Source organism: Nerophis lumbriciformis, linkage group LG18 (genome assembly GCF_033978685.3).
Source record: "Nerophis lumbriciformis linkage group LG18, RoL_Nlum_v2.1, whole genome shotgun sequence".
Taxonomy (NCBI): domain Eukaryota; kingdom Metazoa; phylum Chordata; class Actinopteri; order Syngnathiformes; family Syngnathidae; genus Nerophis; species Nerophis lumbriciformis.
In genome coordinates this window covers 9,682,501-9,710,000 of record NC_084565.2, presented here as the reverse complement: position 1 = coordinate 9,710,000, position 27,500 = coordinate 9,682,501, and the positions used below count along the sequence as shown (strand labels likewise).

Genomic DNA, 27,500 nt, shown 5'->3' with positions numbered 1-27,500 from the left:
GAGACCCCCGGACTGTTGAACAACTTAAGCTGTACATCAAGCAAGAATGGGAAAGAATTCCACCTGAGAAGCTTCAAAAATGTGTCTCCTCAGTTCCCAAACGTTTACTGAGTGTTGTTAAAAGGAAATGCCATGTAACACAGTGGTGAACATGCCCTTTCCCAACTACTTTGGCACGTGTTGCAGCCATGAAATTCTAAGTTAATTATTATTTGCAAAAAAAAAAAAAGTTTATGAGTTTGAACATCAAATATGTTGTCTTTGTAGCATATTCAACTGAATATGGCTTGAAAAGGATTTGCAAATCATTGTATTCCGTTTATATTTACATCTAACACAATTTCCCAACTCATATGGAAACAGGGTTTGTACTATAACGGGCCATGTTTTCCAACATGCACAAATTCCACATTTCCCAACTGATTCGAATCCCTTCCACTCATCTTGGACAATCAAACTATCATTTTCCAAGTTGAAAAAATTCCAGGAATTCCCAGAATTCCCGGTTTTACTAAGCACCAAAGTTTTCACAGTTTAAATTTTTCGGCAAAATCCAACCATTCCACCTTGAGAACATTCTTCTTAGTTGGGACAACAAGTTACTATTTTTTTTGTACATATTTCCGGTTTCCCCAAAATTCCAGGAATTCCCAAATACCAATTCTCATTTCAACACGTTTTTTAACCGAAGGTCCGATTTTTACTTGATTGGACTTTTCAACCATCCACACACACTCTTCTTCCAAGATATCAAAGGCAAAACATGTTTTCCTATTTCTGAAAATTCCCAGTTTTCACAGAATTTCCAGGAATTTCTCCCCATTGACAATGAATGGGCAATATACAAACTTCTGCATATCCCACATTTCTCAACCGATTCGTAGCGTTCCCACATCCACACACTCCACTCACCCTGGACACTCAAGCCAGCATGTTTCCTGGTTCAGAAAATTCCCTGATTACCTGTAAATACCAGGAATTTCTCCCCATTGACAATGAATGGGCAATATACAAACTTCTGCATATCCCACATTTCTCAACCGATTCGAAGCGTTCCAACATCCACACTCTCACCCTGGACATTCAAGCCAGCATGTTTCCCGGTTCAGAAAATTCCCTGATTACCTGTAAATACCAGGAATTTTCTCCCCATTGACAATGAATGGGCAATATACAAACTTCTGCATATCCCACATTTCTCAACCGATTCGAAGCGTTCCAACATCCACACTCTCACCCTGGACATTCAAGCCAGCATGTTTCCTGGTTCAGAAAATTCCCTGATTACTTGTAAATACCAGGAATTTTCTCCCCATTGACAATGAATGGGCAATATACGAACTTCTGCATATACCACATTTCTCAACCGATTCGAAGCGTTCCCACATCCACACACCCCACTCACCCTGGACACTCAAGCCAGCATGTTTCCTGGTTCAGAAAATTCCCTGATTACCTGTAAATACCAGGAATTTCTCCCCATTGACAATGAATGGGCAATATACAAACTTCTGCATATCCCACATTTCTCAACCGATTCGAAGCGTTCCAACATCCACACTCTCACCCTGGACATTCAAGCCAGCATGTTTCCCGGTTCAGAAAATTCCCTGATTACCTGTAAATACCAGGAATTTTCTCCCCATTGACAATGAATGGGCAATATACAAACTTCTGCATATCCCACATTTCTCAACCGATTCGAAGCGTTCCAACATCCACACTCTCACCCTGGACATTCAAGCCAGCATGTTTCCTGGTTCAGAAAATTCCCTGATTACTTGTAAATACCAGGAATTTTCTCCCCATTGACAATGAATGGGCAATATACGAACTTCTGCATATACCACATTTCTCAACCGATTCGAAGCGTTCCAACATCCACACACTCCACTCACCCTGGACACTCAAGCCAGCATGTTTCCCGGTCCAGAAGATTCCCTGATTACCTGTAAATACCAGGATATTCCCCCCATTGACAATGACTGGGCAATATACAAACCTCTGCATAGCCCACATTTCTCAACCGATTTGAAGCGTTCCAACATCCACACTCTCACCCTGGACATTCAAGCCAGCATGTTTCCTGGTTCAGAAAATTCCCTGATTACCTGTAAATACCAGGAATTTTCTCCCCATTGACAATGAATGGGCAATATACAAACTTCTGCATATACCACATTTCTCAACCGATTCGAAGCGTTCCAACATCCACACACTCACCCTGGACATTCAAGCCAGCATGTTTCCTGGTTCAGAAAATTCCCTGATTACCTGTAAATACCAGGAATTTCTCCTCATTGACAATGAATGGGCAATATACAAACCTCTGCATATCCCACATTTCTCAACCGATTTGAAGCGTTCCAACATCCACACTCTCACCCTGGACATTCAAGCCAGCATGTTTCCTGGTTCAGAAAATTCCCTGATTACCTGTAAATACCAGGAATTTCTCCCCATTGACAATGAATGGGCAATATACAAACTTCTGCATATCCCACATTTCTCAACCGATTCGTAGCGTTCCCACATCCACACACCCCACTCACCCTGGACACTCAAGCCAGCATGTTTCCTGGTTCAGAAAATTCCCTGATTACCTGTAAATACCAGGAATTTCTCCCCATTGACAATGAATGGGCAATATACAAACTTCTGCATATCCCACATTTCTCAACCGATTCGAAGCGTTCCAACATCCACACTCTTACCCTGGACATTCAAGCCAGCATGTTTCCTGGTTCAGAAAATTCCCTGATTACTTGTAAATACCAGGAATTTTCTCCCCATTGACAATGAATGGGCAATATACAAACTTCTGCATATACCACATTTCTCAACCGATTCGAAGCGTTCCAACATCCACACACTCCACTCACCCTGGACACTCAAGCCAGCATGTTTCCCGGTCCAGAAGATTCCCTGATTACCTGTAAATACCAGGAAATTCCCCCCATTGACAATGACTGGGCAATATACAAACCTCTGCATAGCCCACATTTCTCAACCGATTTGAAGCGTTCCAACATCCACACTCTCACCCTGGACATTCAAGCCAGCATGTTTCCCGGTTCAGAAAATTCCCTGATTACCTGTAAATACCAGGAATTTTCTCCCCATTGACAATGAATGGGCAATATTCAAACTTCTGCATATACCACATTTCTCAACCGATTCGAAGCGTTCCAACATCCACACTCTCACCCTGGACACTCAAGCCAGCATGTTTCCTGGTTCAGAAAATTCCCTGATTACCTGTAAATACCAGGAATTTCTCCCCATTGACAATGAATGGGCAATATACAAACTTCTGCATATCCCACATTTCTCAACCGATTCGAAGCGTTCCAACATCCACACTCTCACCCTGGACACTCAAGCCAGCATGTTTCCTGGTTCAGAAAATTCCCTGATTACCTGTAAATACCAGGAATTTCTCCCCATTGACAATGAATGGGCAATATACAAACTTCTGCATATACCACATTTCTCAACCGATTCGAAGCGTTCCAACATCCACACTCTCACCCTGGACACTCAAGCCAGCATGTTTCCTGGTTCAGAAAATTCCCTGATTACCTGTAAATACCAGGAATTTCTCCCCATTGACAATGAATGGGCAATATACAAACTTCTGCATATCCCACATTTCTCAACCGATTCGAAGCGTTCCAACATCCACACTCTCACCCTGGACACTCAAGCCAGCATGTTTCCTGGTTCAGAAAATTCCCTGATTACCTGTAAATACCAGGAATTTCTCCCCATTGACAATGAATGGGCAATATACAAACTTCTGCATATCCCACATTTCTCAACCGATTCGAAGCGTTCCAACATCCACACTCTCACCCTGGACACTCAAGCCAGCATGTTTCCTGGTTCAGAAAATTCCCTGATTACCTGTAAATACCAGGAATTTCTCCCCATTGACAATGAATGGGCAATATACAAACTTCTGCATATACCACATTTCTCAACCGATTCGAAGCGTTCCAACATCCACACTCTCACCCTGGACACTCAAGCCAGCATGTTTCCTGGTTCAGAAAATTCCCTGATTACCTGTAAATACCAGGAATTTCTCCCCATTGACAATGAATGGGCAATATACAAACTTCTGCATATCCCACATTTCTCAACCGATTCGAAGCGTTCCAACATCCACACTCTCACCCTGGACACTCAAGCCAGCATGTTTCCTGGTTCAGAAAATTCCCTGATTACCTGTAAATACCAGGAATTTCTCCCCATTGACAATGAATGGGCAATATACAAACTTCTGCATATCCCACATTTCTCAACCGATTCGAAGCGTTCCAACATCCACACACTCCACTCACCCTGGACACTCAAGCCAGCATGTTTCCCGGTCCAGAAGATTCCCTGATTACCTGTAAATACCAGGAAATTCCCCCCATTGACAATGACTGGGCAATATACAAACCTCTGCATAGCCCACATTTCTCAACCGATTTGAAGCGTTCCAACATCCACACTCTCACCCTGGACATTCAAGCCTGCATGTTTCCTGGTTCAGAAAATTCCCTGATTACCTGTAAATACCAGGAATTTTCTCCCCATTGACAATGAATGGGCAATATACAAACTTCTGCATATACCACATTTCTCAACCGATTCGAAGCGTTCCAACATCCACACACTCACCCTGGACATTCAAGCCAGCATGTTTCCTGGTTCAGAAAATTCCCTGATTACCTGTAAATACCAGGACTTTCTCCTCATTGACAATGAATGGGCAATATACAAACCTCTGCATATCCCACATTTCTCAACCGATTTGAAGCGTTCCCACATCCACACTCTCACCCTGGACATTCAAGCCAGCATGTTTCCTGGTCCAGAAAATTCCCTGATTACCTGTAAATACCAGGAATGTCTCCCCATTGACAATGAATGGGCAATATACAAACTTCTGCATATCCCACATTTCTCAACCGATTCGTAGCGTTCCCACATCCACACACCCCACTCACCCTGGACACTCAAGCCAGCATGTTTCCTGGTTCAGAAAATTCCCTGATTACCTGTAAATACCAGGAATTTCTCCCCATTGACAATGAATGGGCAATATACAAACTTCTGCATATCCCACATTTCTCAACCGATTCGAAGCGTTCCAACATCGACACTCTTACCCTGGACATTCAAGCCAGCATGTTTCCTGGTTCAGAAAATTCCCTGATTACTTGTAAATACCAGGAATTTTCTCCCCATTGACAATGAATGGGCAATATACAAACTTCTGCATATACCACATTTCTCAACCGATTCGAAGCGTTCCAACATCCACACACTCCACTCACCCTGGACACTCAAGCCAGCATGTTTCCCGGTCCAGAAGATTCCCTGATTACCTGTAAATACCAGGAAATTCCCCCCATTGACAATGACTGGGCAATATACAAACCTCTGCATAGCCCACATTTCTCAACCGATTTGAAGCGTTCCAACATCCACACTCTCACCCTGGACATTCAAGCCAGCATGTTTCCCGGTTCAGAAAATTCCCTGATTACCTGTAAATACCAGGAATTTTCTCCCCATTGACAATGAATGGGCAATATTCAAACTTCTGCATATACCACATTTCTCAACCGATTCGAAGCGTTCCAACATCCACACTCTCACCCTGGACACTCAAGCCAGCATGTTTCCTGGTTCAGAAAATTCCCTGATTACCTGTAAATACCAGGAATTTCTCCCCATTGACAATGAATGGGCAATATACAAACTTCTGCATATCCCACATTTCTCAACCGATTCGAAGCGTTCCAACATCCACACTCTCACCCTGGACACTCAAGCCAGCATGTTTCCTGGTTCAGAAAATTCCCTGATTACCTGTAAATACCAGGAATTTCTCCCCATTGACAATGAATGGGCAATATACAAACTTCTGCATATACCACATTTCTCAACCGATTCGAAGCGTTCCAACATCCACACTCTCACCCTGGACACTCAAGCCAGCATGTTTCCTGGTTCAGAAAATTCCCTGATTACCTGTAAATACCAGGAATTTCTCCCCATTGACAATGAATGGGCAATATACAAACTTCTGCATATCCCACATTTCTCAACCGATTCGAAGCGTTCCAACATCCACACTCTCACCCTGGACACTCAAGCCAGCATGTTTCCTGGTTCAGAAAATTCCCTGATTACCTGTAAATACCAGGAATTTCTCCCCATTGACAATGAATGGGCAATATACAAACTTCTGCATATCCCACATTTCTCAACCGATTCGAAGCGTTCCAACATCCACACTCTCACCCTGGACACTCAAGCCAGCATGTTTCCTGGTTCAGAAAATTCCCTGATTACCTGTAAATACCAGGAATTTCTCCCCATTGACAATGAATGGGCAATATACAAACTTCTGCATATACCACATTTCTCAACCGATTCGAAGCGTTCCAACATCCACACTCTCACCCTGGACACTCAAGCCAGCATGTTTCCTGGTTCAGAAAATTCCCTGATTACCTGTAAATACCAGGAATTTCTCCCCATTGACAATGAATGGGCAATATACAAACTTCTGCATATCCCACATTTCTCAACCGATTCGAAGCGTTCCAACATCCACACTCTCACCCTGGACACTCAAGCCAGCATGTTTCCTGGTTCAGAAAATTCCCTGATTACCTGTAAATACCAGGAATTTCTCCCCATTGACAATGAATGGGCAATATACAAACTTCTGCATATCCCACATTTCTCAACCGATTCGAAGCGTTCCAACATCCACACACTCCACTCACCCTGGACACTCAAGCCAGCATGTTTCCCGGTCCAGAAGATTCCCTGATTACCTGTAAATACCAGGAAATTCCCCCCATTGACAATGACTGGGCAATATACAAACCTCTGCATAGCCCACATTTCTCAACCGATTTGAAGCGTTCCAACATCCACACTCTCACCCTGGACATTCAAGCCAGCATGTTTCCTGGTTCAGAAAATTCCCTGATTACCTGTAAATACCAGGAATTTTCTCCCCATTGACAATGAATGGGCAATATACAAACTTCTGCATATACCACATTTCTCAACCGATTCGAAGCGTTCCAACATCCACACACTCACTCTGGACATTCAAGCCAGCATGTTTCCTGGTTCAGAAAATTCCCTGATTACCTGTAAATACCAGGACTTTCTCCTCATTGACAATGAATGGGCAATATACAAACCTCTGCATATCCCACATTTCTCAACCGATTTGAAGCGTTCCCACATCCACACTCTCACCCTGGACATTCAAGCCAGCATGTTTCCTGGTTCAGAAAATTCCCTGATTACCTGTAAATACCAGGAATGTCTCCCCATTGACAATGAATGGGCAATATACAAACTTCTGCATATCCCACATTTCTCAACCGATTCGTAGCGTTCCCACATCCACACACCCCACTCACCCTGGACACTCAAGCCAGCATGTTTCCTGGTTCAGAAAATTCCCTGATTACCTGTAAATACCAGGAATTTCTCCCCATTGACAATGAATGGGCAATATACAAACTTCTGCATATCCCACATTTCTCAACCGATTCGAAGCGTTCCAACATCGACACTCTTACCCTGGACATTCAAGCCAGCATGTTTCCTGGTTCAGAAAATTCCCTGATTACTTGTAAATATCAGGAATTTTCTCCCCATTGACAATGAATGGGCAATATACAAACTTCTGCATATACCACATTTCTCAACCGATTCGAAGCGTTCCAACATCCACACACTCCACTCACCCTGGACACTCAAGCCAGCATGTTTCCCGGTCCAGAAGATTCCCTGATTACCTGTAAATACCAGGAAATTCCCCCCATTGACAATGACTGGGCAATATACAAACCTCTGCATAGCCCACATTTCTCAACCGATTTGAAGCGTTCCAACATCCACACTCTCACCCTGGACATTCAAGCCAGTATGTTTCCTGGTTCAGAAAATTCCCTGATTACCTGTAAATACCAGGAATTTTCTCCCCATTGACAATGAATGGGCAATATACAAACTTCTGCATATACCACATTTCTCAACCGATTCGAAGCGTTCCAACATCCACACACTCACCCTGGACATTCAAGCCAGCATGTTTCCTGGTTCAGAAAATTCCCTGATTACCTGTAAATACCAGGAATTTCTCCTCATTGACAATGAATGGGCAATATACAAACCTCTGCATATCCCACATTTCTCAACCGATTTGAAGCGTTGCAACATCCACACTCTCACCCTGGACATTCAAGCCAGCATGTTTCCTGGTTCAGAAAATTCCCTGATTACCTGTAAATACCAGGAATTTCTCCCCATTGACAATGAATGGGCAATATACAAACTTCTGCATATCCCACATTTCTCAACCGATTCGTAGCGTTCCCACATCCACACACCCCACTCACCCTGGACACTCAAGCCAGCATGTTTCCCGATCCAGAAAATTCCCTGATTACCTGCAAATACCAGGAAATTCCCCCCATTGACAATGAATGGGCAATATACAAACCTCTTCATATCCCACATTTCTCAACCGATTCGAAGCGTTCCAACATCCACACTCTCACCCTGGACATTCAAGCATTTCAGTTCCACTCACGCATATCGGCGGTTGGGCGGCTTGGGCACATAGGGCATTCACATGCAATTCCTACTACAATTGCAAATTGTAGTAATAAATATGCCTTTCATTAAATCTTAAGATTGGGCTGTCAAAATCCTGCACCGTTTTTCTGGAAGATGGGCCTCTGCCCCGGCACAGAATAATAGCAGACCTTGAGCGGTGGTGTGTGCAAAGCAACTCCACTAAGTTGTTGCAGTGTCGGGCGGAATGCAGCCTGCAGCCATTGACCTGGTGGCGCAGGTGCTGAATTATTTTCTACTCACATTATGAAAACTTAATGCAAGAACTCACATTCATTTCTTTTCTTTCGATACACTTGAATAATGCATAATGGAATAATGGTTTGAGCGTTGACCCCAGCTCACCGAAGCAAACTTGCTGGGTTTTTTTATTTTTTTTTATTGGGTGACCAATTGTCATAGCGGAATGCTGTCAGCTGGATGATTGATCATTAATTAGGCATGGCTTGTGAGAGGTTTGTTACAATGAATCCAAACGACTTCCTCAGGATGGTGCAGACTAGAAGAGCTTCATGCAAACAGCAACATCTTGGCCCTTGTTTTTCATTGTGTTCTTGCTTCAATTGGATGAATTTCATTAACTTAATGTCCTTCACACTCACTTTCTTCCTTCCCGTGGTCGGAAAAACAAAGTTATCTTCTTAGCTAACGAGCTATCGAGTGATACGCCTCCGATCTTACAGGGTGTATATCGATAAAATTGTATCAGTACGATACCCTTATCAATATAGGTATTTGTCGGTGATATATACTGTATATAATTGGTGTAAATAAAAAATGTAATTAACATTTAGGTTCAAATCATGTAACATCACACAGCAGGAACATCTTTTATCAACACTATGTTAGACTTTATAAATATATCTAAAGCCAGTCAGTTAGTCTAATCAAATATATCAACACAACAATTAGCATATTAGGTGGGTGTGCAATTGAGAAAGGTGTGTGCAAAGGATGTAGAGACGTCAGATGGTGACTAGAGACCTGTTGCACAGTCTCGCTGCCTAGCTTCAGGTTGCTGGGCAACCACTTTGAGCTAGCGTTTTAGCTACTTAAATAAACTCCGACTTGCAGCACCTTCAGTTTAAGGATTTTATCAGCGAAGGGGGATTTGTTCCGCGGCAGGTCTTTAATTGTGATGAGACCGAAAAAGGTGTCACGGAAGAACTTTATTACAGCAAAGGAAAAGGCACTACCGGAACTCAAGCCTATAAAGGATCGTCTCGCCAGCGGCGACTATGTGAAGTCGCAGCTCACATATCACTCCCAATATTTTCAACAATGCCACGAATATAAGCCAACACGAGGTAAAATTATGTTGTTTTTTGTGTTTTATTGTAGCAACGTGGGGGTTAACGTTTTGTGGAGACATTTAAGCTTGATGTAATCCTGTGTTTGGATAAAAAAAAAAGATTGTTGAACCATTACCCCTTGTTGTAAACTCTCTCACACACACACACACACACACACACACACACACACACACACACACACACACACACACACACACACACACATTTATATATAAATAAATATATATATATACATACACAAATATACATACATATGTGTGTGTATATACACATTCATACACACATACATACATACATACATTACATACATATACACACACACACACACACACACACACACACACATTTATATATAAATAAATATATATATATATACATACACAAATATACATACATATGTGTGTGTATATACACACACACACACACAAATATACATACATGTGTGTATATACACATTCATACACATACATACATACACATACATACATACATACATATATATATACACACACACACACACATTTATATATAAATAAATATATATATATATACATACACAAATATACATACATATGTGTGTGTATATACACATAAATACACACACACACACACACACACATTTATATATAAATAAATATATATATATATACATACACAAATATACATACATATGTGTGTGTATATACACACACACACACACACACACACACACACACACACACACACACACACACACACACACACACACACACACACACACACACACACACACACACACACACACACACACACACACACACACACACACACACACACACACACACACACACACACACACACACACACACACACACACATTTATATATATCCATCCATCCATCTTCTTCCGCTTATCCGAGGTCGGGTCGCGGGGGCAGCAGCCTAAGCAGGGAAGCCCAGACTTCCCTCTCCCCAGCCACTTCGTCCAGCTCCTCCCGGGGGATCCCGAGGCGTTCCCAGGCCAGCCGGGAGACATAGTCTTCCCAACGTGTCCTGGGTCTTCCCCGCGGCCTCCTACCGGTCGGACGTGCCCTAAACACCTCCCGAGGGAGGCGATCGGGTGGCATCCTGACCAGATGCCCGAACCACCTCATCCGGCTCCTCTCGATGTGGAGGAGCAGCGGCTTTACTTTGAGCTCCCCCCGGATGACAGAGCTTCTCACCCTATCTCTAAGGGAGAGCCCCGCCACCCGGCGGAGGAAACTCATTTGGGCCGTTTGTACCCGTGATCTTGTCCTTTCGGTCATAACCCAAAGCTCATGACCATAGGTGAGGATGGGAACGTAGATCGACCGCTAAATTGAGAGCTTTGCCTTCCGGCTCAGCTCCTTCTTCACCACAACGGATCGATACAGCGTCCGCATTACTGAAGACGCCGCACCGATCCGCCTGTCGATCTCACCATCCACTCTTCCCTCACTCGTGAACAAGACTCGTGAACATATTTTTAATATATTTATTTATATATAAATAAATATATATATATATATATATACATACACAAATATACATACATATGTGTGTGTTTATACACATTCATACACAAATATACACACACACACACACACACACACACACACACACACACACACACACACACACACACACACACACACACACACACACTTTCCCCTTAACGGCCACGATACCTGTGGTGGTGGGGGTGTGGTTATGGACGTGGTCACATGACATCGAGTAATTTGCATTATTTTCTATGATTTCTTTAAAAAAGCTAAAAAAAAAAATGTATGCATAATTTAGAAACAAATCTGTAATCATTAATTAGTATTAACATCTTTATCGTTTTGCCATATTTTCTATTGTTACGGGTTTTTGTACAATGTACTTTGTTGAGATTTTGTTTAAATGTTAACAGACTTTATGACATTTTATTAATTAAAAACAACCAGCAACAAAACTAGCATCATCTTCTGGTGTTATTATAAAATGTAGTCGTGTTTAGAGACTCTACGTCTGTCCCTCCATGTCCCTGACAAACGAGGCGAGCTACAGCTAGCATGACGTCACACTTGCTTGCAATGTTGCTCGAGTTGGACTTTTTCTTCTTAAAAGCCTCCACTGTCCTCTTAATATTTGCACTTTTTGTAGATGGCTGTCAGCGGGTAAATCTGCAATATGTATAAAAATCACGTCCACATCACAGACATGCTGACAACGCTCCAGACAATGCCTTGCGTTTTGTTTACATTCGGTTTTGGTAGGGCGGTTTTTGGTGATCAAAGTCTTATCGGTGGTCAAGTTTTCGTTACATCACTTGTCAATAGTGCACAAATAATAGGTTATATATATATATCAATTCATACTGTAACGAGCAGCTAACGATAATGTTTTATGTTCGTGGGGTTTGGATTTGATGTCAGTTTTTCCCATGTTTGCAAACACACAGTCCGTGCCTGAAAGGTGCTGAGAATGAGGAAGTGTTGTTGCTTATTCGGGGAAGCGCACACTCACGAGACGAAAGTGTTCGCACGGGAGGTAAAGCCTGTTGGAATTGTGCCGTTTGTTGTCATAAGATTGGTAATAAAAGTTGAAAATAGCGTCGGACTTTGACTGATTTCTTCTGGGGGCTACAATATCTTACTATGCGTGAGAGGTAATAGCGCATCTTTTGACACAAAATAAACATTCACTCCCGAAGGGAACGTGGAAAAAAGTCTGTCCCCTAAAATAGTGGGAGGAGCCTCCATGGGGGCGGAGTAAAGTGTCGATAGCGCAACTGTTAGAATAATGATATATAAGTTATCACACAACTCTTATGCTTAAAGGCCATTGCTTTAGTTATTATCTATTGTGCTCAAGTTGTACTTTTTCTTCTGGTGCAAGGGCACACAACTTGTTATCTTCCACTGCATGTGAGGAGTGGCCTCGCCGCAGATGTTTTCTGTCTTTCAGCCTTGCTAACAGCCAAGGACGAACCAGCACCTCAACGAAGATAAGGCATATCAACAGCAGGCAGAGACAGGACGCAATCGCAAGGCTCTCAGCACATTTCCGTTCTGAATAATCACGTATTAAGTGTACTGGAGCTGCTCGCATAACGTGTGACCCCTCCCTTTAGAAGCAGCCTCAGCATGTAACTAAGGAACTCCTAAACTGAATAAATAGAGGAGTGCGTGGGCTGTTCCTCAGAGCGTAGGGCGAGACTGTAACTGAGTGTGCAGCTCCATGCGTTCTCCTCATGAGCAAAATTGAGCTCTGTCTCTGCCTGATTCCTTGCTTCTTGTTCTGTTTAATAGATATTTTGGTGGTTAAACCAGCATATTTAGCATTAATACAGAACTGAAAAGAATGGAGAAGCGCCGCATTAAGGCGATGCTGTGCCTCAATTAACGAGTTGATTCGACTGCTAATGGAAGCTGTAACTTGGAGTCCTGGAGTGGGAGTCCATTTATTCATCCACACCTCTCCACTCTCAAGGGAGTCACGGTGAAAAGTGCGGTCACCGAGATAAGATCCCGAGGACCCTCCAGGGCCCGGGGATTGTTTGGGAGACGCTCTCCGCATTGATAAAGTCTGAACGCTGTGCCATTAGAAAGGGAAGCTTGTGCGTGGACTTGAAGTGTGACATTTGAAGTGGCCACCGTAGAGGAGGATGCTAATGACCTCTGCCAGGATGCTTCCCACGTACTCGCTCTGTTTGCGCTGCGCAGCTGGCCACGCGCCGCCTGACTACAGAGCAGCGCTGGCGGGCAGACAGGTAGGGGGCCGCCTCTCTGCGGGGGGTCCTTGGGCTTGTCCCTCGCCAACTTGTTTGTTGTTTGAGATGCACAACAAGTAAGGGAAAGTGACAAGAGAGCGGGTATGCGGGAAGAAAGAGACCGCCTATTGCTACAAGCTGCTCATGCTGCACCTGAGGTAGCACCGCGCAACCTGCCACCGCCACCAGGGGGCGGAGCCAGCTGACACGGAGGTCCCATCGCAATCAGATGGAGATCACACATGCAGAATTGGTTCTATCACCTTGTGTGCGTCTTTTACTTCTCCGGGGGAAAAAGTACACTGCAAAAACTGAAATATGTCAAATAAGGGTGATATTTGCTGATAAGATCATTCTTATAATAAATAAATGATAAATGGGTTGTACTTGTATAGCGCTTTTCTACCTTCAAGGTACTCAAAGCACTTTGACACTACTTCCACATTTACCCATTCACACACACATTCACACACTGATGGAGGGAGCTGCCATGCAAGGCGCTAACCAGCACCCATCAGGAGCAAGGGTGAAGTGTCTTGCTCAGGACACAACGGACATGACGAGGTTGGTACTAGGTGGGGATTGAACCAGGGACCCTTGGGTTGCGCACGGCCACTCTCCCACTGCGCCACGCCGTCTTCTCACTAAGCAGATTTGCAGAGTGTTTTACTTGTTTTAAGTGTTCTAAATGATCTCAGTAAGATATTACAGCATGTTGCTGAGATTTGATGACCTATATTGAGTAAAACATGCTTGAAACTAGAATATCAAGTGTTGCAAAGCTGTGTCATCAACACTCACAAGTATATCCATCCATCCATCTTCTTCCGCTTATCCGAGGTCGGGTCGCGGGGGCAGCAGCCTAAGCAGAGAAGCCCAGACTTCCCTCTCCCCAGCCACTTCGTCCAGCTCCTCCCGGGGGATCTCGAGGCGTTCCCAGGCCAGCCGGGAGACAGTCTTCCCAACGTGTCCTGGGTCTTCCTCGTGGCCTCCTACCAGTCGGACGTGCCCTAAACACCTCCCTAGGGAGGCGCTCGGGTGGCATCCTGACCAGATGCCCGAACCACCTCATCTGGCTCCTCTCCATGTGGAGGAGCAGCGGCTTTACTTTGAGCTCCCCCCGGATGACAGAGCTTCTCACCCTATCTCTAAGGGAGAGCCCCGCCACCCGGCGGAGGCAACTCATTTCGGCCGCTTGTACCCGTGACCTTGTCCTTTCGGTCATAACCCAAAGCTCATGACCATAGGTGAGGATGGGAACGTAGATCGACCGCTAAATTGAGAGCTTTGCCTTCCGGCTCAGCTCCTTCTTCACCACAACGGATCGATACAGCGTCCGCATTACTGAAGACGCCGCACCGATCCGCCTGTCGATCTCACCATCCACTCTTCCCTCACTTGTGAACAAGACTCCAAGGTACTTGAACTTCTCCACTTGGGGCAAGATCTCCTCCCCATGGCACTCCACCCTTTTCCGGGCGAGAACCATGGACTCTGACTTGGAGGTGCTGATTCTCATCCCAGTCGCTTCACACTCAGCTGTGAACCGATCCAGCGAGAGCTGAAGATCCTGGCCAGATGAAGCCATCAGGACCACATCATCTGCAAAAAGCAGAGACCTAATCCTGTAGCCACTAAACCAGATCCCCTCAACGCCTTGACTGCACCTAGAAATTCTGTCCATAAAAGTTCAGAACAGAATGGGTGACAAAGGGCAGCCTTGGCGGAGTCCAACCCTCACTGGAAACGTATCCCACTTACTGCCGGCAATGCGGACCAAGCTCTGGCACTGATCATACAGGGAGCGGACCGCCACAATCAGACAGTCCGATACCCCATACTCTCTGAGCACTCCCCACAGGACTTCCCGAGGGACACGGTCGAATGCCTTCTCCAAGTCCACAAAACACATGTAGACTGGTTGGGCAAACTCCCATGCACCCTCAAGGACCCTGCCGAGAGTATAGAGCTGGTCCACAGTTCCACGACCAGGACGAAAACCACACTGTTCCTCCTGAATCCGAGGTTGGACTATCCGGCGTAGCCTCCTCTCCAGTACACCTGAATAGACCTTACCGGGAAGGCTGAGGAGTGTGATCCCACGATAGTTAGAACACACCCTCCGGTTCCCCTTCTTAAAGAGAGGAACCACCACCCCGGTCTGCCAATCCAGTGGTACCGCCCCCGATGTCCACGCGATGCTGCAGAGTCATCAACACTCACAAGTATAAAACTACTTCTTTTTTTTTGACACAATTGTGTCTCATAATTAAAACAGATGACGCCCAATGCTGTTTTATTTTCAATGAAACAATAGAAAATAGGTACTCATATAGTAGTACAGTTGGCACAGTACAGTAAACTGACAGTTAATATTTAAACATTTAACATTTCTAACAATTTTGAACAGAAATAGTTCATGCACATTCAGATAAATTCGGGCTGTATATATGCGCACTAATTGACTGAAAGAGCACGCACTTGGCGCGATGATGTCATGTTATCCATGGAAAAAGGCATTTTTAGACAATATGAGAGTAACAAGCGCTTGCCTTGTTGCCTTTCCATTAAGAACAATAAATTAGTTTTTAGTATAAGTTTGCTGCTTTCAAGAAATGTAATATCATTATGTCAAGATAATGGCACTAGCATTTACTTCATTTAAGAATATTTTTCAACATATTGAGCAAAAAGGTCTCTTTTTTTTTTTTCTACCAAGAAAAGTGCACTTGTTAATAGTAAGAATATACTTATTTTAAGCTATTTTTGGGTTCATTGAGGTTAGCTAATTTTTCTTGTTTTGGAAAGTCTTGACAAGCCAAATTTTCTTGTTCTATTGGCAGATAATTTTGCTGAGTTCAAATAAAATAAAATGTTTGTATTTTATTTCCTTGTTTTTGAACACTGACTTTTTGCAGTGTACTCACTCCACTGTAACGCGAAGAAAGTGTACAAGTGTGTTTAACTGCAGCCTTCACGATATTTGTTTTTCTTCTTTTTGCATTCTAACATGTAAAAATCGGCTCGTTTTTGGTGGCTAGCAATGCAGCTAATGTTAGCAATCAATTCTACCTCTAAATTACATTAAAAATGCATTCAAAAACTGTCAACAATACTTCATTTATGTTGTGTAACATGTATAGCAACAAACTACAACATTGTTATTGTAAGAGTGAACACTGAGGAACTTTTTTTCTAGCGTACGAACACATCGGCGCGCTACGGTATTAGCCGTAAAAGCTAACTACAGCAAGAGATAAGCTAGCTTCTAAGTCAACACGAAACGCGTTTGAGTTAGTAACACACAACACTGTGATAAGTCACTAATCTGTACTGAGTGAAAAACATGAACAATCATATTACAGTATCTGTAAAGTATTATTTCATCTTTTGTTTGTACATAGCTAGCCAGACAGTGTATGTAGTGTAGTTGTAATAACACACATGTGTATCATGATCAATATTATAGTGACTCACTCCATGGACAGTTGTGCGTTGGGTCCAGCTGGCCTTATACGTTTTTACCGGTCTATTTGGGTAAGTACTCCATTTATGTTGAAATAGCATGGCTTTAAATTACACATTTTGCAGCTTCGAGTCACTGTCACCTCACTCTCTGAGCTTCCGTCTGCTCCAACGTCTCACTCTTCCTTTGTGCTCGCTTCTAGAAGCAGTAGTTCATCCTCAGTATATTCAGCTTTAAATTATCAATTCATCCATTTTTACCACTTGTCCTAATGTTGTGAATCCTCATTTGTCCAAAAATAGTCGTCTTTGGGTTTTTTTGTTACTAAATCTGCCAAGATTAGAACACACTCGTGTTTGTTTCAGGAAGAATGCAGTGTGCAGCATTGGAAACGGAAATAAATGCGCCAAAGTATTAGTTCCGGCAATGATTAAAATGACCAAAATACAGTAGATATTGTACATATTACATATTGTTATGAAGGTGTCTGTTACTACATTACATATATACTTGCAGTGTGTATATTGTACATATTACATATTGTTATGAAGGTGTCTGTTACTACATTATATATATACTTGCAGTGTGTATATTGTACATATTACATATTGTTATGAAGGTGTCTGTTACTACATTATATATATACTTGCAGTGTGTATATTGTACATATTACATATTGTTATGAAGGTGTATGTTACTACATTATATATATATACTTGCAGTGGGTATATTGTACATATTACATATTGTTATGAAGGTGTCTGTTACTACATTATATATATACTTGCAGTGTGTATATTGTACATATTACATATTGTTATGAAGGTGTCTTACTACATTATATATATACTTGCAATGTGTATATTGTACATATTACATATTGTTATGAAGGTGTCTGTTACTACATTATATATATACTTGCAGTGTGTATATTGTACATATTACATAGTTATGAAAGTGTATGTTACTACATTATATATATACTTGCAGTGTATATATTGTACATATTACATATTGTTATGAAGGTGTCTGTTTCTACATTATATATATACTTGCAGTGTGTATATTGCACATATTACATATTGTTATGAAGGTGTATGTTACTACATTATATATATACTTGCAGTGTGTATATTGTACATATTACATATTGTTATGAAGGTGTCTGTTACTACATTATATATATATACTTGCAGTGTGCATATTGTACATATTACATATTGTTATGAAGGTGTCTGTTACTACATTATATATATATATATAATTGCAGTGTGTATATTATACATATTACATATTGTTATGAAGGTGTCTGTTTCTACATTATATATATACTTGCAGTGTGTATATTGTACATATTACATATTGTTATGAAGGTGTATGTTACTACATTACATATATACTTGCAGTGTGTATATTGTACATATTTCATATTGTTATGAAGGTGTATGTTACATTATATATATACTTGCAGTGTGTATATTGTACATATTACATATTGTTATGAAGGTGTCTCTTACTACATTATATATATATATACTTGCAGTGTGTATATAAAACATTGATGGAGGGTTTTGAAGTTGTTTTCGAGGCTTTGAAGGCTACAAAGATGACTACCATAAAAAGTGCAGTTCTCCTTTAACTCAATGAGCAAATTGTGGTGAACCAACAGACTTTGTAAATGTGGTGAGTACCTCATCAAGGCAGCATGTTGATGGACTCAGACTGTGGATGATGTTTAGTCAGTGACAGCTCTAGTGGACTAGCTGGCTGCAGAGAAGCTATTTATTTTCCAGGAAATGATTACATTCCGAATGCCTTGAACTTTATCATGAAAGAATATTGCAAACTCGCACTTTGATGTAGAAATGAGTTGTAGAGGAAGTGAAATTAGAGGTTTTGTTCATCTGTTTACTGGAGCAAACAGGACTCCAGAGTTGTTACTACAGTTTGTGTTTAATAGCTTGTATTCACCTGGCTCGTTAAATAAGCCAGACTGGAAGCGGTGGGCCGGCGAGCATCTGTTGTCATCGCCTTCTGGGCAGCATTTTGCCTTTCTCGAAGAAAAATGTCCTACACCTGTGTAGTTTTAGGTTGTTGGAATTGTTCAGATCGCAAAAAGGATCAACTTTTCTCCAGAGTTCCCCGAGAGGTAATCAAGAAGGGAGAAAGACGTCAAGATGTTACAAAAGAAGTCGAGAAAAGTAGCTGACACTCCAGTCCAAGGGAGCAGAGTGGAAGAATGCATAAGTTTGTTTGATATACTTTAAACATTTATTATTTCCCATTGAAGTATTATCTTCTTATTATTTGTGTTTCTTAAACACATGTTTGCTACGAGTGTTTCAAAAAGCACCAACTGGGCGAGTCTAAATAAAAGAAATCAAAATCCGAAATAGTTAAGTTCTTACCAAAGACAACAATCATAAATGAATCTTTCAGCACGTACACAATGTTGACATCTATAGTTATATTTTGATAAACAATCATAAATGAATCTTTCAGCACGTACACAATGTTGACATCTATAGTTATATTTTGATAAACAATCATAAATGAATCTTTCAGCACGTACACAATGTTGACATCTATAGTTCTATTTTGATAAACAATCATAAATTAATCTTTCAGCACATACACAATGTTGACATCTATAGTCATATTTTGATAAACAATCATAAATGAATCTTTCAGCACATACACAATGTTGACATCTATAGTCATATTTTGATAAACAATCATAAATTAATCTTTCAGCACGTACACAATGTTGACATCTATAGTTATATTTTGATAAACAATCATAAATGAATCTTTCAGCACGTACACAATGTTGACATCTATAGTTATATTTTGATAAACAATCATAAATGAATCTTTCAGCACATACACAATGTTGACATCTATAGTTATATTTTGATAAACAATCATAAATGAATCTTTCAGCACATACACAATGTTGACATCTATAGTCATATTTTGATAAACAATCATAAATGAATCTTTCAGCACATACACAATGTTGACATCTATAGTTATATTTTGATAAACAATCATAAATTAATCTTTCAGCACGTACACGATGTTGACATCTATAGTTATATTTTGATAAACAATCATAAATGAATCTTTCAGCACACACAATGTTGACATCTATAGTTATATTTTGATAAACAATCATAAATGAATCTTTCAGCACATACACAATGTTGACATCTATAGTTATATTTTGATAAAGACGGGAAAACAAGGTACTTGTAAACAACGCAAGCAACAACAACAACAAACATGGCTGTAGACGCAAAGTTAAATCATGAAATACAAACTTACCCTCACAAAAACGATACATATTTACCCAGGAGAGTGTTGATACCAACGTCCTTGACCCAGACACACACAAAGAAGTTGTAGACCTCCATGCTTTTACAAGTTTCATCTGTTTTGTCCTGTAGAATGATGTCTGGAGCACAATAGTTCACATGTCTGGGAACTCGCCCAACAAATAATCCTTGATATCACTTGAAACTTACTTTAATAACGTAAACGGACAGACTACTTGGCAGAAATTGCATTTTTTTTTGCTCCGATCTGCTCTTACTGGTGACAGGAGGCTGCAATACTGTATATAGATAGACAGAGAGGCAGGCTAAACTCCTCCAACCTCCGAGGACAAAGCTACGAACAATGGGAGACCGGGCTTTCTGCTCCGCCGCTCCCAGTCTGTGGAACGCTCTCCCTGACCACTTGAGGGCACCACAGACTGTGGATGCTTTTAAAAAAGGCTTAAAAGCCCTTTTTTTTAAAAAGTCTTTTTTTAGATATATGCAGACTAGTTATAGCTATGTGGCTGTTCTAGTTTTTATTTATTTAGTATCTTTTTATGTATTCATTTATTTGTAATACACTGTAGCACTTTGAGATTGTTTACTCAATATAAAGTGCTTTTTACAAATAAAATCTATTATTATTATGTTCCAATTGACTACTTTACAAATGTAATCAAGCTGACACGCCACATGCTTCCTTTCACACAAGCATGTGACAGAAACAGCTCGGCATTGAACCAAGATGATAGAAATCAGAAAGTGAGCTTGAAGGTGTTTCTCACTATGACCTTAGCGAAGCCACGCCCACTAGCTGCTGTGAGAACATACACCTGTAGTGGCAGCGATCCAGCTACCTGACCAGGTGACTCCTTTGACAGTGTGAAAGGACGTCAACAAACATGTTCCCCCCACTTTCAAGGGAACCCCAACATCTGGCAACATCAAGCAGGTGAGTAAGTGTTTCATGGCCGAGGTCAATCATCGCTGCCATTCTGCCTCTTCTTGGAATTTCTCCCTCCCCAGGAGTCCTGCTCCTCCATCACAATCAGTCGCTTTTTGCCCTCTTCTGTCCCAGTCACGGCTCAACAAACAGGATGCATTATGGGCCACCATTATTTCATTTTCCTCTTCCTGTCCAAAATGGGTCCTTTGGTTGTATTTCTAGTTTTGTTTTTAGGCGACCCGTTATGCAAAACCAACCTTTCCTACAGATAGGTACGACAGGTTGGTTTTGCTCAGTTTCATTTATGATTGTTTATCAAAATATGTTTATGATTGCTTATCAACATAACTATAGATGTCAACATTGTGTATGTGCTGAAAGATTCATTTATGATCGTTTATCAAAATATAACTATAGATGTCAACATTGTGTACGTGCTGAAAGATTCATTTATGATTGTTTATCAAAATATAACTATAGATGTCAACATTGTGTATGTGCTGAAAGATTCATTTATGATTTGTTTATCAAAATATAACTATAGATGTCAACATTGTGTGCGTGCTGAAATATTCATTTATGATTGTTTATCAAAATATAACTATAGATGTCAACATTGTGTGCGTGCTGAAAGATTAATTTATGATTGTTTATCAAAATATAACTATAGATGTCAACATTGTGTACGTGCTGAAAGATTAATTTATGATTGTTTATCAAAATATAACTATAGATGTCAACATTGTGTATGTGCTGAAAGATTCATTTATGATTGTTGTCTATCAAAATATAACTATAGATGTCAACATTGTGTACGTGCTGAAATATTCATTTGTGATTGTTTATCAAAATATAACTATAGATGTCAACATTGTGTATGTGCTGAAAGATTCATTTATGATTGTTTATCAAAATATAACTATAGATGTCAACATTGTGTACGTGCTGAAAGATTCATTTATGATTGTTTATCAAAATATAAATATAGATGTCAACATTGTGTACGTGCTGAAAGATTCATTTATGATTTATCAAAATATAACTATAGTTGTCAACATTGTGTATGTGCTGAAAGATTCATTTATGATTGTTTATCAAAATATAACTATAGATGTCAACATTGTGTATGTGCTGAAAGATTCATTAATGATTGTTTATCAAAATATAACTATAGATGTCAACATTGTGTATGTGCTGAAAGATTCATTTATGATTGTTTATCAAAATATAACTATAGATGTCAACATTGTGTATGTGCTGAAAGATTCATTAATGATTGTTTATCAAAATATAACTATAGTTGTCAACATTGTGTACGTGCTGAAAGATTCATTTATGATTGTTTATCCAAATATAACTAAAGATGTCAACATTGTGTACGTGCTGAAAGATTCATTTATGATTGTTTATCAAAATATAACTATAGATGTCAACATTGTGTACGTGCTGAAAGATTAGTTTTGCATTACCATGAATTGATTAACGTGGACCCCGACTTAAACAAGTTGAAAAACTTATTGGGGTGTTACCATTTAGTGGTCAATTGTAGGGAATATGTACTGTACTGTGCAATCTACTAATACAAGTTTCAATCAATCAATCAATGAGTCATACCAAAGACTATAAAAATGGGAGCCATTACCTCCCTGCTTGGCACTCAGCATCAAGGGTTGGAATTGGGGGTTAAATCACCAAGAATTATTCCCGGGCGTGGCCAGCGCTGCTGCTCACTGCTCCCCTCACCTCCCAGGGGGTGAACAAGGTAATGGGTCAAATGCAGAGAATAGTCTCGCCACACCTAGTGTGTGTGTGTGACTATCATTGCTACTTATTAATAGCAGAACTTTAACTGACTGGGCCAAAGGAGAAGTGTATTTTCAGCACAATTATTATATGCAACAATACTATGTCACCTGTGCAACACCTGCAAATTCATAATCACAGTTGTTGCTTACTTCCAATCTATTTTCAAGTATGCCCTCAACCAGCGGATACTGATTTAGAAACAACTTTCTGCAAAAAAACTAAAAACTGTTGGGGAATGTTGAAAGCATCAACAACAAGAAGAAGAAGAAGAAGAAGAAGAAGAAGAAGAAGCTTTGAGGAGAGAACAAAGCAGCTGGGGTGATTGTACGTACTTGTCGGGTCTGCCGGGCACCTGCAGGCGTAAGCGGCATTTGTTGGCACTCTGGATCTGCTCCTCTTTGATATGGATGAACCTCTGCAGAGCCAAGCACCAGTCCTGGGCCACTGTGGTGTTCAGGTTCTTTGATGGAGAGGCAGAGGAAACACGTTCAAACAAACAAAATAAATGTTGTTTGTTTGTTTTGGGGCAACAGAAAAGGACATTTAAAGAAAAACATCAAAGCATTGCAAATGAAGGAGCAGAAATAAGTTTTGTAACAATTCTGATACAACTGCTGCAAGAGTTGTACGGTATATCAGTACTAGTGTAGTGCTGCGATACTAATGAATCGTATTCGGTACTATACCGCCTCTAAAAAGTACTGGTTCCCCCGGCCCCTTTTTTTAACGGGCATGACGGCACGTTGTCATCATGTGGTGACATTGCTGGTTTTACGAGCAGAGGAGCATGTTGGGCAGCGCACACACACACAGAGTACTTACAAGCAGACACAGCGTGTAGACAGAAAAGGGAGAATGGACGCATTTTGGTGTAAAAAGTAAAGATAAAGGTGAAGTTATAACACCCTCAGGAAGAGCTGCTTTAAGACATGGCTAGCTAGCTAGAAGCTAACATCCATCCACAGTGTTTTAGCTACTTCTAAATCACTAATCCTTGTCTCCATGGCGATTGCGAGTCGTCTCGTATCAGTGTTTGTGCCCAGACCCGGCCTGCTGACTGCCAAGGCCGAACATCGAGTACAGTGACGCAGACAAAGCAGGGACAGGGCGATATCACGAGTATCAGTACATTTGCATTTCTGAATAATCGTGTATTGTGTCTAACTGGGGCTGCTGAAATTACCCCCCCTTCCTTCAGAAGCAGCCTCAGTGATGTAACCAGGGACCTACTAATAAATAGAGGAGCACGTGGGCTGTACCTTAGAGCTATAGGTTGGTTCTGTCGCTAAGTGTACAGCTCAATATGTCTCTCCTCATTGAGCAAAATTGAACTGTGTCTCTGCATGATTCCTTGCTTCTTGTCTGTTTAATAGAGGTCATCAGTGTTTGAACCTGACACTGATTGACACTAATTTGTTTAAATCGGTTTTCACTCGGTAATAAAAAGACAACTTTGCAGGAAACATCCACAGCTGAGATCATGCAGGTCCACTCCCTGCATACATTCAGTCCAAAAAGAAAAAAGAAAAATGTCACATTAAAAGCATTCTGTCTCCAGTCACACAGAAGCAGCTTTGTATTTTCTCTATTTGCTGGTTGGTGTGCAGCGATGTCACCATGTTCATGTTCCTCTATTAGCACAGGAGGGCAAAGGTGGCACCATTATCCTAAGAGGCTCTTCTGTGATTGTTGAGTACCCCCCCCCGCCCACGCCCACGCCACCACCCGTGCTGTGCGTAAATAACGCTCCTCCTGCGTTCGCAGTGGCAGACTACTGGGAAGTGTCCTGATTTGAACGCCGCGGGGGAGCGGCAAACTTTGCTTTCCAGCATAACCAACGTGACAAGTGAATGTCTGATCATCTTAGAGCCACCTTTGTCACGCTGGAATGCAACATTTGGGGGAATGGCGACGCCGCTAGGTTATTTTCCTCCTTTTGAAAAAAAATTATACCATTTTTTTGGACGGACTAACACATGTGAGTCAACACACGCGGCGCACTTACAAGCAGAAACAGACAGCAGAGAGAGAATGGACGTATTTTGGCTTTAAAACTATTTACTGATTTCTATTTACTGTTTTAATTGGTTTTACCCTTTAAAATCGTTTTTAATCATATTTATTTTTATATTGGTTTTATATTTATTTATTTTTTGTTTTTATTCAGTCATTGGTGGCGCTAAGGATAATATTTGAATATTGTTTTTAATATTGTTGTGCAGCACTTTGGAAACATTTTTGTTGTTTAAATGTGCTCCGTAAATAAAGTGGATTGGATTGGATTAAAACTGACAATAAAGGTGAAGCTATAACACAGAGCTAGTTAGCTAGCGGCTAACGTCTAAATCACTAATCATCGCCTCAAAGGAAGTTTCTTACAAGTATCATTATCACTGCAGTTTCAAAAGGATGGATAATGCCGGTATTACGTAGACTAAAATGTACCATAGTAGCAATATAAAATAACATATACCGTATTTTCCGCACTATAAGGCGCACCGGATTATAAGGCGCACATTCAATGAATGGCCTATTTTAAAACTTTGTTCATATATATAAGGCGCACCGCATTATAAGGCGCACTGTCAGCTTTTGAGAAAATTTGAGTTTTTAGGTGCGCCATATAGTGCAGAAAATACGGTATGTACATATTATATATACAGTATATAATATATACTGATATATTACTATATTATATTATTTTCATATACTATATACAATATATAAAAAAATCTAAATTACCATGTACAATATTATACAGTATTTGTAACTGCTTGCTTATCTGTTTTATGCAGTGCTTTCATTCTTTTATTTCTATTTTTATCTAAGTTTCTGTTTTATCTAGTGTATCATTTCCATTTTAATTTTTTTATTACATATTCTAACTTTCTATTTTTATTTTTTTATTTTTTATACTTTGCAGCACTTTGTGATTTTAACAAATATAAATTATTATTATTAACAGCTGCAGCAAAAAAAAAAACAAAGTAAACAAATGGGTGAATCAATACAAATACCGACTGTAACGATACCAAGTACAAGAGCCGTATATAATCGATACCACAACGATTAGACTGATATCTCGAATTATCCCAAAATCTTTTGTCATATTTTATTGTTTATAAACTCAGGCAATACTTGAAGAATAACCAATGTATGACCCTGTAACTACCATCAAATGTGTGGTATCATCCAAAACTAATGTCAAGTATCAAAGAAGAGAAGAATAAGTGATTATTACATTTGAACAGAAGTGTAGATAGAACATGTTAAAAGAGAAAGTAAGCAGATATTAACAGCAAATGAACAAGTGGATTAATTATGCATTTTGTACCGCTTGTCCCTCATAATTTTTGACGAAAATATATACCGGGAAATGACACAATATGTTGCTAACTTAATTAATGCAGGAATTGTTCTTCAATTGCAAAAATAAACATATATTTAACGCATCGTGAGATTTTTTGGGGTCAAAATAAAGCCAATGACGCCATTTTTTGAGGTCCCGTGTACTGAAAAGTATGGAAATACATTTTAGTACCGGTACTAAAATGTAAACATCCCAAGTATTCGGTCCCACATTTACAGTATCCACTAAAAATGTGTGCTAGTAAAACACGGTGAAAGAGGTTTTAGGGACACGTGTGTGTGTGTGTGTGTGTGTGTGAAGTGGAGGATGATAATGGGTGAAAGATGGAGGAGGAAGTACCTGGTAGGTCCCCTGCAGAGTTCCCACCAGGAGCGTCACATCCTCCACCACACAAAGGTCATGCTGGAGCTCCTGCAGTTCCTGGTAAAGCCGTGGAGGACCCAAAATGGATTTACCTGGAAAATATTTAAGAGTGGGAAAAACATTTACATTTTGCTCACAGTTAAAAAAATGTATATAAGATAAACACCACCTTTGGTTTAACACAATGTATATTTTATTAAGTCTTTTAATTTTTCACAATTACTAATAGTTGAACATATGATTTTATACACCAAAATTCATTATTATTCTTATTATTCTCCAGATTTTGGTGCATTCTACCTTACATATTTTTCACCAGATTCAAAGCCTTCCAACTTCAAACTGTATTCAGGAATTGCGGGTTTTCCCTTGACAAACTCTAAAAATTTCCAGATTTCCACGACATTTTTCCCATTTTAAATGAATTGGCCATTTTTCAAGCTTCAGGAATAATGTGTTCTCCTTCAATAATAGAAGAGATCCAAGAAT

At 40.5% G+C, this 27,500-nt stretch overlaps 1 protein-coding gene across 4 annotated transcripts in view; it reads right to left on the bottom strand.

Annotated features, from left to right (window-relative positions):
• The window catches only part of arhgef10la (Rho guanine nucleotide exchange factor (GEF) 10-like a), a 456,971-nt gene that overhangs the window by 250,773 nt on the left and 178,698 nt on the right, over window positions 1–27,500 (bottom strand). For all 4 annotated transcript variants that reach the window (XM_061977629.1, XM_061977630.1, XM_061977632.1 and 1 more), the window contains 2 exons: window positions 26,988–27,103; window positions 23,611–23,738 (listed from right to left, as the gene is read on the bottom strand). In XM_061977629.1, coding sequence (XP_061833613.1) covers window positions 23,611–23,738; window positions 26,988–27,103 — 244 coding nt within the window. The remainder of the gene's footprint in view (window positions 1–23,610; window positions 23,739–26,987; window positions 27,104–27,500) is intronic.